The sequence below is a fragment of the Siphateles boraxobius genome, unplaced genomic scaffold, assembly GCF_051911475.1.
Source record: "Siphateles boraxobius isolate OS27281-9 unplaced genomic scaffold, OSU_SipBor_1 65, whole genome shotgun sequence".
In the NCBI taxonomy this organism is placed as follows: domain Eukaryota; kingdom Metazoa; phylum Chordata; class Actinopteri; order Cypriniformes; family Leuciscidae; genus Siphateles; species Siphateles boraxobius.
The window spans coordinates 12863336-12877907 of NW_027509192.1; the positions used below are offsets into that span (position 1 = coordinate 12863336).

Sequence of the window (14572 nt, forward strand, 5' to 3'; positions counted from 1 at the left end):
CACTTAAACATCTTGATCTAGCGATACTTATGCTATAAACCTGCTACTGCTAGTACTTTATTTACTTTAGTTGGAAAAGGTTACTCTTTCTTGGCCAGGAAGATAATTTATTTCCAATAATTGATTATGCTTTCCGTTCATTGAATGAACTGATTAAATAATTGTACTATTAATTCTGCTACAGTCAATTCTAAAACTAATTCAAATATTTATAATGAATTAATAATTCGTTATGATTAATTATACACATATCTTTTCAGCTAATTTGCTACAAAGGTGATTTACTAAGGTTTGACCTCATATTTAAACTTTTAACACTATTTAATTACTAAACATTCCTTCCTAAATATTTGGCTGGATTTAACCACAATATCTGGAGAGTCTAGATTTACTTGGTCCCTTGTAATACCTCACGTCTTTAGTGACCAGGGACGTCATTCACCACCCTCTCCATCATTCATTTTTTAAAGTTAGACATCTAACTTAGTATTCCTCAATAAATTAATTATAAACAATATAACAACAAAAAAATGGCTGTTTTCCCATTAATTTTTTTGTAAAAATTGTACAGGGTTGTTAACGCTAACGACCCGCGGTGTGTAACAGAGTAAGTATATTTTTATGCACACCAATAATTGAATCATTGATTACTCACTGACTGAATAATTGCAATTCAATGTTTGATATACAATGAAGTCTGATACAATGATGAAGTGACATTTCACTCATAGTTACCGCAGAGAGAAAACAAAATAATAGGAAATTTCATCAGCAAAACTTGAAATGAGAGCAAGTACAACGCAGTCAAATATTAGTGTCACTGTCACTTGATGGTGGATCTTGTGAAGAAGCTGTCAGCGATCAAAATATTGATTTTGAAGATGTTGAAAATAATAGTTCTAAAATCGAGAATATGAGCCAGATGCTGAATGTGCTGGAAAATGAGCTCTGATGAGGACAGTGATGATGGTATAAAACAGTGATGATCTGCTCAAACTGAACACTTCCAAGCTCCAAAAGGTAACAAAATATGCTTTATTTTATTCTTCTGTAATCGTTACTCTAATATCAGGATCATTTTATATAATCGCGACAGGTAGAGATCCATCCGTGTTAGATATAGATCCGGGTCGCTAAAGAGCCGAATATGAAATAATGATTGGCGAAACATTCATGCATTTAAGGGTTAATATCAATTAGACATACCTACTTAACCACTGCTGTATCATCTCATTGTGTCATTGTTTAATTCAATCTGCTGAGATCGGTTGATGGTTTTGGTGTCTACCTTGCTCTCTCTGCTGGTCTCTCTGCTCCATGGACACCAGGGCGGAGAAGTGGGCCTGATCGTAGGCCAGTACCAGCGGGGAACAGTGACAGCGGTTGGGAGGAACCTCCAGCGGCAGGTACAGCCCTCCAAAGGGAATGGGGGCAAAAGCTGCAAGGTAATCACAACAAAAATGGTAGAAGTTCATTTGTCTAAATGAAACTTCAATTCATCTACTTTTAATTTTAAAGACTAAATTCATACTACAATGTTTAGTTGACACTGGTGGAATTGAATAATAATTCAAAGGTTAATAAGTTCATACAAAATTAAAATAAAAGCGAATCTTCCGCTCCATTGGATCATCTTTGGATCATTGAAACAGCGAGTTGAACGAATTAGTCAGAATTTTTAAATGAATGGAACATGATGGAGTTTGGGTTTGTTGCCATTGTTGCCTTTGGCTTGCTTAATTGTGGACGATTAATGTTCTGCGATATTCTTGATCCAAAACTGAAAACAAAACTTGAACTGAATTAAGCTGAATAATGACACTATTGTCTTCTGTAGAGCTGCTTTATCGCTGAATTTAAGTTGTTTCATAATGAATGAACTTTACATAGTTGTTGAACTGAAAAGGTTTGATTCAAAAGAATAGTTTGTTCATGAAACTAATCATTAGTGTAACATGGAAAACTAGGGCAGAAGACAATATTTTCAGTGAAAAATGAAATAATTTCAAACTGTTTTTCATATAAAGACTGGTGCTAGTGCTTTAGTCATGTAAATAACAAGCTTTTGTTTCCTTTTTGAAGTTTTAAGGGTGTTTTTTCACAAAAGAAAGTATGGTAGCTTGTTTTCGCCATGGAATAAAAAAAATGTAAAAGATACTTTTTACCTCACTATTGTGACTTTTTTCTCATAATTGCGAGATATAAACTCGCAATTGCGGGTTATGATGTCAGAATTGCAAGATATAAACTCACAATTAAGAGTTATAAATTCCAATTCTGAGGGGAAAAGAATTGCGTGTTTCTACCTCACAAAGCTCGTAGTTGCAACTTTATATTACACAATTCTGACTTTATAACTCGCAATTGTGAGTTTATATCACAATTCTGAGGGAAAAAAAAAAGTGAGAATTGTGAGTTTACATAAAAAAATTCTGAATTGTGAGATAAAAAGTCCTAATTACCCTTTTTATGTTTTATTCAGTGGCGGAAATAAGCTTCCATATGAAAGTCGTGGTTTCGGTTCATACTAATCCTCAAGCATGTAATTACAGTCACACAAAGTTGAGTTATCAGGTATTTAATAACTCTTGATAACAGTTTTAATTGGTTTCCCACAAGGGAAATAAAGTTGTTTTCTATTTAAACAGGGTTAAAAAGAAAACAATAAAGCCCTCTAGTGGTCTGAACAAAAAAAGAAATGCACATATTCTGGCTGGAAAAGTGACTGTGGTTGTGAATCTTACCTTCCCCTCCGGAGTCTCTGAGCATGGTGTCAGCTATCACCACGATAGGTCTTCTCAGAACATGGGCCAATACAAACACATGGAACTCCTCCAAACTCTCGTAAACCGGGTCTTCTGAGTTATCCACACTTTAGGAGAAACACACACAGACACATAAATAGTGGTATATTTGATGTACAATATAATTCTCATGACATAAGTGTGGTTGTATAATGGTGAAAGTAAGGAAATTAAAACAATACAGGCAATACTTTCTAATTTTTTAATAATGTGTGCATCTTCCAATTCACAACGTCACGTTTAATGACCTACAACAAACTTGAGTGAGCTTTAGACAGCAGATACTTAATGCCTACATAAGAATCTGAAGAAAAAGTTTTGGATCATGATATTTTCTAAATGCATGGATCATCTACAGTACTGATGTAAAACTGTCCTCTTTCCATTGTGGAAATGCTGCCAAAGCTCATAAAGAGCTTTTTAATAAGCAAACCCATCCAATTTAGTAACCTTCATGCACATTATCAACACTAATCTGTTTATTCATCATCACGCAGAGTGACTTATTAACACATCCCTTAAGTGTTGTATAGTATTGTATAGAAAATGTATTAGACTTTTAAAATACTGTACCAGACTTACAAAACATTGTATATAGCTGTTTATGTCATTGTTTACAGCTGAATAAAGTGACTGATGTTTAAACCTTTTAGTCCTAAAGAGTAAAAAGCAAGCCGTTCATATTTAGCTCACTATTGTGAGAGCATACATAACCCTGATCTCTCTGAGAAAAACAGGAAGCTTCATTTTCCAAGCCAGAAGACTCTGAAGCATGACCAGAGACCTGGCGGTTGATGCTTTCACTTTCCAGTCAGCGTGACTTCAGAAGCCAGATTAAAGGTAAGGGGTACGTTTCCTTCAGAAGCAAGATTCTTGAATTTGCGGTCGAAACTTGAATTCAACCGCAGCGCTTCAGTTGACACTACTGAGGAGAAACCAAACCCAATTGTTGACTCTCAGCGCAGAGTTTCCACCTCACTGATCTGTGACCTGAGATCAACTGTTTTGTTTTTTATTCTGAGGCACTAGCGTCACCAAATGGAACAGCGTAAATACTGACTGTTTTCAAACAGGTTACCCTAACACTCGCACTGTCTGCCATTGGTCGAACAAACAGATAGCTCCACCCCAAATGCACGCAATTGGTTGAGCCAGTGTTGCTATGAGGGGCTGGTCATAATTCTCAAACAATAGGAAAATGTTTAGAAAACACCACAGAGACACAGAACTACATATAAAGCATACATTCCTCAGTTTCATCCGCATATAAAACTGGGAATTTAAAAATGTTTAACATGAAATTACACCTTTCATATTTAAGGTGAGTGTTTTCACTTCTTATAATGGTTATGGATTTAAAGGACAAATCAGAATCTGCATTTTCTGATTTTCTAAATGCTCTCAGAGCTATGGATGTTCAGAATGGAATATTAGCATATTGCTTATGCATACTACAGCACACAGTGTATACTGAATACATATTAGTTTAAAATAAAAATAGTGTTAAGAATGTGAAACAGTAATATGCTGTTTATATTAGTGCTTCCGATAGAATGCTACATTGTTGCTATCATCTTAGAAATTAAAGGGATAGTTTAAATTTCCTCAACGACCTAACATTTCCTTAAAATTTGGTTTTCGGAAAAGTCTTGATCGCTTTATATGATGAAAAGATTGAATCTAGGCTTCTAATAAACTATCTATAGGGCTTTTATGCATGACAAAAGCTTAACCGAACTGCTTGGCGCACGAGAACAAAGCTTCCGGAAGCTCAAGCGTGCTGCGTATCATGAGAATAAATCTCATTGGTTCTTGCAGAAGCTCAAACGTGCTGCGTAACACAAGAATGAACCTTGTTGGTTCTTGAAGAAGCTTAAATGTGCTGCATATCATGAGAATGAAACTCATTGGTTCTTGTGGAAGCTAAAATGTGCTGCATATCATGAGAATAAATCTCATTGGTTCTTGAATGTCAAACGAACATGCTTGAGCTTCCATTTACCACAGCTGTGTGAGTAGATGAATGTTTATATGTGAACAAAAGCCTAAATTTAATCTGTTCATCATATAATTCAATCGAGTCTCTTCAGAAAATTTGGACTAAACCGCTCGATTCATATGGATTAGTTTTGCAATCTCTTTATGAAGTAGTTGCATGACTGTAAATGGAGGGACAGAAAGCTCTTAAGGTGATGATACACAGGGCAACTTTTTGACCAATGTTGCTGGGCAATGTTGCCGTAAACGGGCAACCAGATGATGAACAATCACTAGGCAAGTTCCGAAGATCAACGAAAGTCTTAAAGGTTTGGAATGACATGATGGTGAGTAATTGATGAAAGACATTTCAAATTTGGGTGAATTATTCCTCTAAGGCTGACATTACTTCTGGTTCATGTGTCCCACTGGAAATGGAAGTTAATTTCAAGCACAAATTATTGTGGGAAACAACGTTCCACAAAATAGGGTATAGCCTTTCAGAAAATGTACATATTGTGCACAGTATACATACTGCAGAAAGAGTATTGGCAATATGCAATTTTGAATGAAGCCAAATACAATGTAACATTCCAATTAGTGCCACCAGGTGGCAGTGGCACACATTTAAATGAGCATGAAGTGGTTTTTCAATCACATAATAAGTTCAATACCATGAACTGCATTCTTCTCCGTGCATTATAACAGTCCCTCAAATTGCTAAAGAAGGTTCTTGATGGGTTCTTTGTGTTTTGAAAATGACAGTGTCTAAAAGTCATGTGTTAAGTGTAGCTGCTGGATGGAGTTAATCTCTAGTGGCCTCTAATAGCAGTCTGAGTGCAGTGTGAGCGATCTATGGGAACTGAAGATGGGCATGCTGGGACAGCCCATAGCTCACCCACAGTTTGAGTGCATTGTAGTCAAACTTTGAAGTGGAAATCATTGCACATTACCTATGACATACTCATGTCTTAATGTCTGTATGTGTGTATTATGATGGGTAAATGTGTGTTGGAGGCTGATATGATTTTTAAATTCCGTAGCATTTGATGTTGTATTGTCGTAAATGGTTACAAAATTGGCATAAGAGGAAGTGTTTGTAGTGAAAACGGAATATCTATACAGCAGGTTGGAATGGAAAGACAACCGAAAGTGACATAACAACAATATGTAAATGTGTGAGGGTGTGTGGGTGAGCATTACCCTCCACTGGAGTTGCCGTTCTTGCTAAAGTGTGTGCGTGGCTCACTGGAGGCCAGCTTCAGCAATTCGTTCCACTCCCTCTCCCATTCCTCCTCAGTGTACACCAGCCCCGACTACAGAGGGAAAGAGATTTCTGATTTATAACATGTCCCACAATATTACTTGCAACATTTCCTCTTGATATTACTGGAGATGCTCCATTTTATATCCATCACACCTGTCAAAACCGCCTGTCCTTAGACCATAAATAAATACTTTATATTTATTAAAAACCCATTAAACTCAAAAATGTATATATTGAATTTTATAATTTAATCTATTAAATCTGTTTATAATCAATTTTCTAGATATTCTTTAGCTGCACTTTATTATATTTATTACATTTTTTATATAATATTTATATAATATTTTATATAATTTATAATGTTTTTATATATATATATATATATATATATATATATATATATATATATATATATATATATATATATATATTATAACCCATTACTTTTAATTTTATTTTTAATTTTACTTTTTCAAATAGTACTTTTTCAAGTTACTTTGTTTTCCTGTTTATTGACTGATATCTTTCCTATTTTCCTTTTTTTTTTTTTACATATGCATATGCTTACATATGATGGATGATACATTGCATGTTTCTGCATCTTTTTCGCCTGTGTTTTGCTCAGGAGATTCAGTACTCTTTCAGAAGATGTGTAATAGCACCCCCTTCTGTATAACAGTGAAAACACGGAAAGCTGAACGTTTCCGTCAATGAAGGGGAAGCGTTATCTCACAAATGACAGAAATTTCCATCAAAGGCAGGGAAAGAGTTAAATAACACAAATACACTTTATGTATTTAATCTCAATTTATTAACGAGTGTCTTTGTTGCTGACTTTCGATCATCCAATCCAATGTTCTAATAAGTAAAACTGACTTTAGATAAACATCACTTTTGTGTTTCTTTTTTTTGTTTTCATTGCTGAAGTAGCCTAATAGTTTTGATCTTTCTTCTCAGCATCTTATTCTTCTGAATACAACAGCACAGCTTTGGTTTGAGCACTACTACATGAATTTGCATTCCCTTCAGCTTGAGGCTTATTCATTTCACTTCTGGTGGGAAATGGCCTTTACATTTACCAATTTTTGTATTTGCTATTAAAAAACAAACAAGCAAGCCCAGTCCAGATGAGAAAAAGCGATGCAACAGTAACGTAACTTTGTGAACGTAAATTTTCCCAACACTGTTTTATATTTAACACTTTTGTCACAAAAACTGTAAAAAATAAATAAAAATAAATTTGGATTTTTAAATGATTTCAAACATATTTTGCCCTGCAATACATGTGTGATTAAATAGAATGCATTTTCTATACATTATCGCTCTGACAGTGATGGCAATTCAATAGATTGGGATGAAAATCAGTTTTAGAGCTGTCTATAGTCTCAATAAATTGCTGAATTTCCCTTTATTTGCCAGTACACATAATTACTGTATACACTGACAGACTTGCACGCTTGAGTTACAGCAAGAAAAAAAAGTGTCACTGAATGGAAAAGCAGAAGGTTGTGTAAGCATAAGAAAACACCTCTGAACATATTCAACAAATTTAAAATAATTCCTCTGCACATGCACTTTTAATTCTTCAGTTTTCTACCCTGTCATCTCAGTGGCTTCAAGATGCACAAGTTCTAAAGGAAACACACCCACTCGTTCACACTCATCCACCTCTCACACTCCCATATGCACACAAACATTTCCACTCCATCCACACCCACTCATTCCATACGACTTTAATCAGTGATCCTCATTCAGCAAAAGCTGATTCAAGAGCTCTGGGCCTTCAGAACAATGAAAACAGTACCGCTAATAAAAAATTCAAGGATCTGCTATCGATCACACCGCTGATTGTCTGTCCTCCGGTATGCTGTTGCAGCAATAAGCTCTTACGCTAAAAGCTGGGGAGGAAACGCACAAGCTAATCAGCAGGGGTGTTTATGGGGAAAGCCATTATGAACTGCAGGCTAATGTTTACGCTACTCACTTGGCAGACAGCTTCTTACCAAAGTACTTGCAAGAAGTGCATTTATTGAGTTTGTATTATCTAAGTAGGCAGCTAAGGAAACAAATCGACAACTAAAAGGAGTGTAAACGTCGACAAAAACCATCACGAACAGTAATAGCATAACATGCAGTGCTGCTATCTGGTACAGTGAGGGAAGTGGCAGTTTATCTACACAAATTTTTTTTAAAATCCTTTGTGGTTAGCATATGTTTTGAATGTTAAATCAAAACAGTATTATTTGTGTGTCTAAGGCCTTGTTTAACAGATGCTAAAATAGCAAAAACTTATAAAAGGCTAGGTGCAAAATGGCAAAAAAATGGATCAGGGAAGGACTTGATTTTGATCTCTTATAACTGTCGATATCTATAACAGAAGAAGAAGTAATTTAGAACAGAAAGAAAATGATAATGGTGATGCCAATTATATTCATTTAAAAATGTTGACAGGGAAAGGCAATGCTCCGACATGTAGCGCAGTTGCGCTTCGTGTGATACAAGTTTGAGTCCCGGTTTGTGGTCCTTTCTTAACCCCGCCCCCCTCTCTCTCCCACTTCTCTTCCTGTCCTCTCTCAGCTAAACTTTCTATAATTTTTTTTAAAAATTCCCAAAGTATACCTCAGTTTTTACACATATATTAGGCTACATTGGCATAACGTACGCAGCCAGCGCTTTCTCGCACATACACCTTGATTATGATTTATTTTGCAACAATTACTTTGTCCACAAGGTGGCAACACTGTCCTGGCCCGTTGTTAAAATAAGAAGAAGAAATGAATGAGATAGAACAACAACAAACTACTGCATAGCTGAGCCCTTGTGTGAGGGGTTTAAGACACAACTCCAGTTCAAAGTACAAAGATATTTTTAATTGCTCATAACTTTTGGAGAGAAACTTATGAACAAACTTTCTTCAAGCAACTTAAATGTTCATAAGAAGTTACCTGGTCTTTAATAATGTTCTCAAAACTTAGCACAAAAAACATTATTTATACATTGTTCGTCTAACTTTTTTTAAAATGTATTTTACTACTTGTTTCAAAATGTTCATAGAACATTTGAAAGTAACATTCTCATAATGTAAAATGTAATGTTGCCTAACGTTCGCATAACCAATAAAAGACATTTAAAAATTTGTTCAAAAACATGGATGTTTTGAACATTCAAAGAAAAGTAAAAGTAACATTATCAAAACTTCTTAGAACATATCTTTGTTAGCTGGATAGTTGCCAACCTCTTTGTTCTGTTGAGTCTGCTGCCACCTCCACCTCCTCTTCAGAGCTTCTCTCTCCGCTCCGCTCTTCATCATGGCATACAGACTCTTCCGCAGCACCAGATCCCGATCATGGAAGCCCCACATTCCTGGAACACATTTAAAGTCAGACATACGACACCATATTTATCTTGTATTTCTAATTAAAGGAACATCACATGAAATCTGAGACTGGACACTTCTCTTCTTTCCAGATGTTACAGGTGTGACATTTGAGCATGAGAGTGAATTGTGAAAGTCTCACCTAAAGAAGCTGCATGCAGAAGGCAGTTGCCATCTCCTGTTGTGGCTAACGGCAATAGCTTCTTACAGCTGGTGCACATGGTGGACCACCAGTTCAAACGACCTACGGAACGGTTTAAACACACTGACATTACTTAAACATGGAATAATAAACACCATTCAACATTTCATCACACTCTCAAAGCTAAAACTTAGTCTTAAACTTTATAAAGTTACTGGTCATACTGTAAATTATCGTCATGTTAAGGCAGGGTAGGCGATTTGTTCCTAAACATTTTTTGTTATGCTGGTTGAAAGTCTCTTCATATACTAAGTTAAGGGGCATAAATGTATTTATATGAATATCGTCTGTGGAAGGCGTAGGACCATAACATGTTTGTCCAATCATTGCATTCGGTCCGAATTTTTGTTAGCCACCTTTTACAGTTCCTCCTGAACCAAAACAACGAGCTTATGCTGCGCTCACACCATAACTACTGTATTTTGAAGATATGGAAACCCGTGAGGATATACTCGGAGGCTAGCGCTTCAATGCGCTTCAATGGCAACACTATCAAGGGCGAAATGAATCTGCAGCAGTCAGGTGGTACAGGTTAGTGCTCTTTAAGTTGTTTATGTTCATTATTATTGTAATGGTATGTGCTTTGAGACATGAGGTAGTTTAATGACGTCTCTTGTCCCTTGGCGTTTTTGTAGACTCTGTTGTGTGCGTTCATGTGTTTCACTCACAAAGCGCTCATGCTTTCAAAGCTAACTTGCTATGGATAGCCGCTCCGAAAATGATCTACCCTACCTTTAAAGGTGCATGAGTCGATTTTTGAAAGAAAACTGTTAAAAGTGGATCGGACCGATCACCACAACCACCTTGTAGCCAATCAGCAGTAGAGGGCGTGTCCCCTCATGATGGTATAGAGAGAGAGTGAGCAAGAGGGAGATTTTAAGACTGTAGAAAGAGAGATGACTGAGAGCTCAGAGGAATATCAGTGGAAAAAGAAGGGTCATGATCAGGCAAGAGCTTTAGGACCCGCGTTAATATTAAAAAAGCTTTCCAGCGCTGGAGAGACCTGAGCGGGAAGGCCTGAAAACGGATGTTTTATCTCCCATCTCCCATTTTGTATCTCCCATTTGCTCTCCTGCTGTTATCTCGTGACGCTAGTCCCGAGGTAAATAGCGTTCGTCAGCTCCAGTTTGTATCCAGCCTCTCACGGAGACTTCAGATCCCCCAACACCTGCGATGAGATGACTAAACGACTGTGAAGAGACGACTCAACGCCGGCGATATGTTATGCCCTAAATTAATACATGATTAACTAACTCTATTTTTTCTATGTACATTTCTGAAATGCACTTTCTGTAAAGCTGCTTTGAAACAATATGTATTGTGAAAAGCGCTATACAAATACATTTGAATTGAATTGAATTGAATGTTGAGATTACGTTGTTTCTGCTCCATATGTGAGTAACATGGTTTTGAGTGTGTGCGACTAACAACCAACTCTTGCTTGTATATACTCTTGTGTACTGTATGTTCATTTTTTTGTGCTTCCTTGTCATTCATTCGACATCTCCGCTTTATTTTTTGCGAAGCATTATTTGTCCAACAATGTCAGACATGAGTAAAAACATCAACACACTAGAGAGATGCTTTGTAGTAGAAATTCAGGTTGTAATTCTAATTGAAACAGACACTGGAACTGTTTTTTTTTCTAAATAAAAAAACTGTCTCTAAATAAACATGACGTGACTTTATTGGAGTGCCGAATTGCAGAGCTTGTGCAAACATATCTTCTTCACTATGATCAGATGCTTTCTTAACTGCTGCTTTCTCACCGCTGTGCTTTTTTAGTCATTGAGAGGAAAGTGTGCAGTACAAATTTACATATCTAACAGTCACTCAGTGTGGGTGGCGTCTTTAGGTAAGATAACATTATACCACTGAAAAGGTATTTCTTACTTTTCACATCTGAGTGAATAACAACTGCAGTGAGTATCGGGGCCTTTGGTTATAATGTATAGCTCACCAAGTATTTTTTTTTCATGGCGTGCAGTAGCAGAATAAGTCATCCTCTGCAAGCTCTCGGCCCTGAGGCGGTTTGCACTGGGCATTGACCTATCACTCACTCTTTTCTCTGGAGCTGGTAAAGCTCACCACGAGCGAACTTCAGTGCCTCTGCCCTTAGCCCCTTTGCCCTCCCTTGGGACAGGGTCTTCCTCCCACAGTCCAAAAGCTTTTCCCAAAGTCCCGAGGCCATTTCCAACCAGTTAGCATTTTGCTATAGTATTATTTTGCTTGCACAGACTGGTATTGTGTCCTTGTAATATTTGATCTTTTGCTAATTAACTATATACATCCCCAAATCTAGAAAAGTTGGGACCCATGAGCAATGACCCATCTTTGCTTGCAAAGACTGAACCACTTTTACACTTCATCACAATACCCTCACCTAATACTACTTATTATGGACTGTGTAAAACGAGTTTAACTTGGATATTCTACAAGCTTGTCACTTTTATTTAGCATCTGTCCCAACTTTTTTGGAGTGTGTTGCAGCCATCAAAATCAAAAGTTTGTTTATATTTACAAATTACAATTAAGATGGTCAGTGAACATTTTTAAAATATTTTCTTTGTAATTTTGTCAGTTAAATAAAGGTTAAAGAGATTCTTGATTGTATTACATTTTACAAAATGTCCCAACATTTCCGGATTTGGGGTTGTAGTTTAAATCTAGTATAAAACACATGTACCAATTTCTAAGAAACTTTGTAGGTTTCATATGGTTTTGTACCACTTTTAAGAAAATATTCAGTTTAATGACTCTAAAAATGCAAAGTGGTGTAATATAGGAAAAAGAAAACATATTTTTCTTACACCCTGAAAACCTGAAAGTGCATCTTAATAATTTTAAATCCATTTCAAGGTAATTTTTAAAAAAATATTGTATTTAATATTACATTTAAATTATAATCATAATAAAAAATAATTACTGAACTGAACTTACCTTTCCTTTTCATAAAACGAACCTTTTTTAAGGTCCGTATGGGGTCTTCTATGATATAATTTCCTGTTTTATTATTATTATTATTATTTTTCTGCAATGTTGATTGTACTACATGCCTTAAATTTAACAGACAAAGTTAAAATAAATAAATACATTTAAATAAGAGTCATGTCATTGACCCATACTTGTAAGTACAATCTTTAGAATTTCTCCTTTTATGTTTCAATGAAGAAAAAGTGATATTTAAATGATGACAGACATTTGGGTGAACTATCCGTCTAAAGCTAAGATTTTGGTGTTGGCATGAGCTATGTTATTTGCTAAGTGCAGGTTTTTGTTCATTGGTCCGCTTGGCTTTGCAGTTGATCCAAGATCAGGGATTAGTTTAATTCGGTTGCTGCTGTTGCGTTGACTCTAACAATCTAGTTAATCTTGTGTAATCCAAGCTGACATTAGTACTGATCATAAACCTGTGTTTATCATCACTGTAATGAAAGGCTAGGTTTTGTATTCACTCCGTCACTGATCTGAGCGCAGTGTTTGTGGCTCACCGGCTTGCTCCAGGGCCACCATGGTGGATTGCTCGATGAGGTCGCGCTCGATGAAGCTACGGAAGTCCTCGCTGTACACGCTCAGGTCGGGCAGCTGGAATGTGTAGATGGGCATCTCTAGGGGGAACTGCTCCCTGGCACAATCCCCTGAAACCTGCAGCCGCGCCAGAGACATGATGGCAGAGCTGGCATGGGAAATGCCCCGAGACAGACGCTTCTCTAGAAGAGAGAGAGAGAGAGGCGCAAGAGATGAGAAATAAAAACAGACAAGATTCACTTTCTTAATAAATGTTGATGTTTAAAACCATCACTGCATAATCAATCAAACAACATCCATCCATCAATCAATGTTTTTAAAATAAATGTTTTTCAAAAATATGAAAATCTGTTAAACCCATTTTTTTCTCTTTTTTTAATTAAAACTGCATTTACTTTCTTAATGTTCTTGGTCTTGTAATGCTGATGAATTACCACTGCAGAATAAATAAATATGCTTATATATTATATAATAATTGTTTTAAAAAATATTTTTACAAAAAATTTTTACTAAGTTTCTCCAACCCCTTCTGACATATTTTCCTTCTGATGTAACCAAATCCATGTGGGCAGGGGAAAATAATATATACCAATTATACTTTTCAGGATCCAATCAAATCACAAATAAAATGAAGACCAACTGTACATTATTTTATCCCTAAATATTATTTTTCAACCTGAATTTGTTTTAAATTACATTATTGAAGTTAAATTAATCAAAAATGGCTTTTTAGGTTGTCTTGAATGCTAATATGCTAATATGATCTAATAGCACATTGAAAAATTATGTAAATGAAGTGTGTAATTTTTGTGACACTATTATGACTGAACTGCATTCATTGGTCAGAAAAACAGATAGCTCCGCCCATTCTCATGCTATTGGTTGAGCCAATGTTGTTTTCGGGCTGTTCCCAAACCAACAGAGCCACAGTGTTTACACTTCTCAAAGAAACCAAACCAACCTACAAATGGCGACCTTATACTTATCTCTGCATATTAGGAGTAATGACAGATTTTTTTTCTTTCTTTACAGCGATGTACATTCAAGTGAAACATTGAATGTTTTTGATTATTGAAAAAGAAGAAAATGTAGAGCGGGGACTTGGTTCAATCCATCAATTGTTGACTGGATGGAGGCAGATCTGAATGTGAGCTCGATGTCGATTGTTAGAAAATGATTGGAGAAGTCTGTTATACGTCACCAAAGAGAAGTCTGTCACTTCACCGTTCACACATTTTGATTAAACATTACAAGGTCAAAAAATAAATAAAAAATGAAACACGTGTAGCCCAGTAGAATGTAATTCTTCAGGTAATGGGTTATTCAGAGCTAAATTGTGAATGAAATATACATCTCAATATATTGATGAATAAAGGTGTTGTGTGTTCCTTTAAGAACGTCATTCATCAAGTTTGATT

The 14572-nt window shown here is 36.0% G+C and overlaps 1 protein-coding gene across 2 annotated transcripts in view; it reads right to left on the bottom strand.

Moving 5' to 3' along the window:
* otud7a (OTU deubiquitinase 7A) overlaps window positions 1–14572 on the bottom strand; it is an 83677-nt gene that overhangs the window by 14696 nt on the left and 54409 nt on the right. For both annotated transcript variants that reach the window (XM_077211086.1, XM_077211087.1), the window contains 6 exons: window positions 13118–13336; window positions 9567–9668; window positions 9284–9411; window positions 5985–6097; window positions 2745–2872; window positions 1289–1438 (listed from right to left, as the gene is read on the bottom strand). In XM_077211086.1, coding sequence (XP_077067201.1) covers window positions 1289–1438; window positions 2745–2872; window positions 5985–6097; window positions 9284–9411; window positions 9567–9668; window positions 13118–13336 — 840 coding nt within the window. The remainder of the gene's footprint in view (window positions 1–1288; window positions 1439–2744; window positions 2873–5984; window positions 6098–9283; window positions 9412–9566; window positions 9669–13117; window positions 13337–14572) is intronic.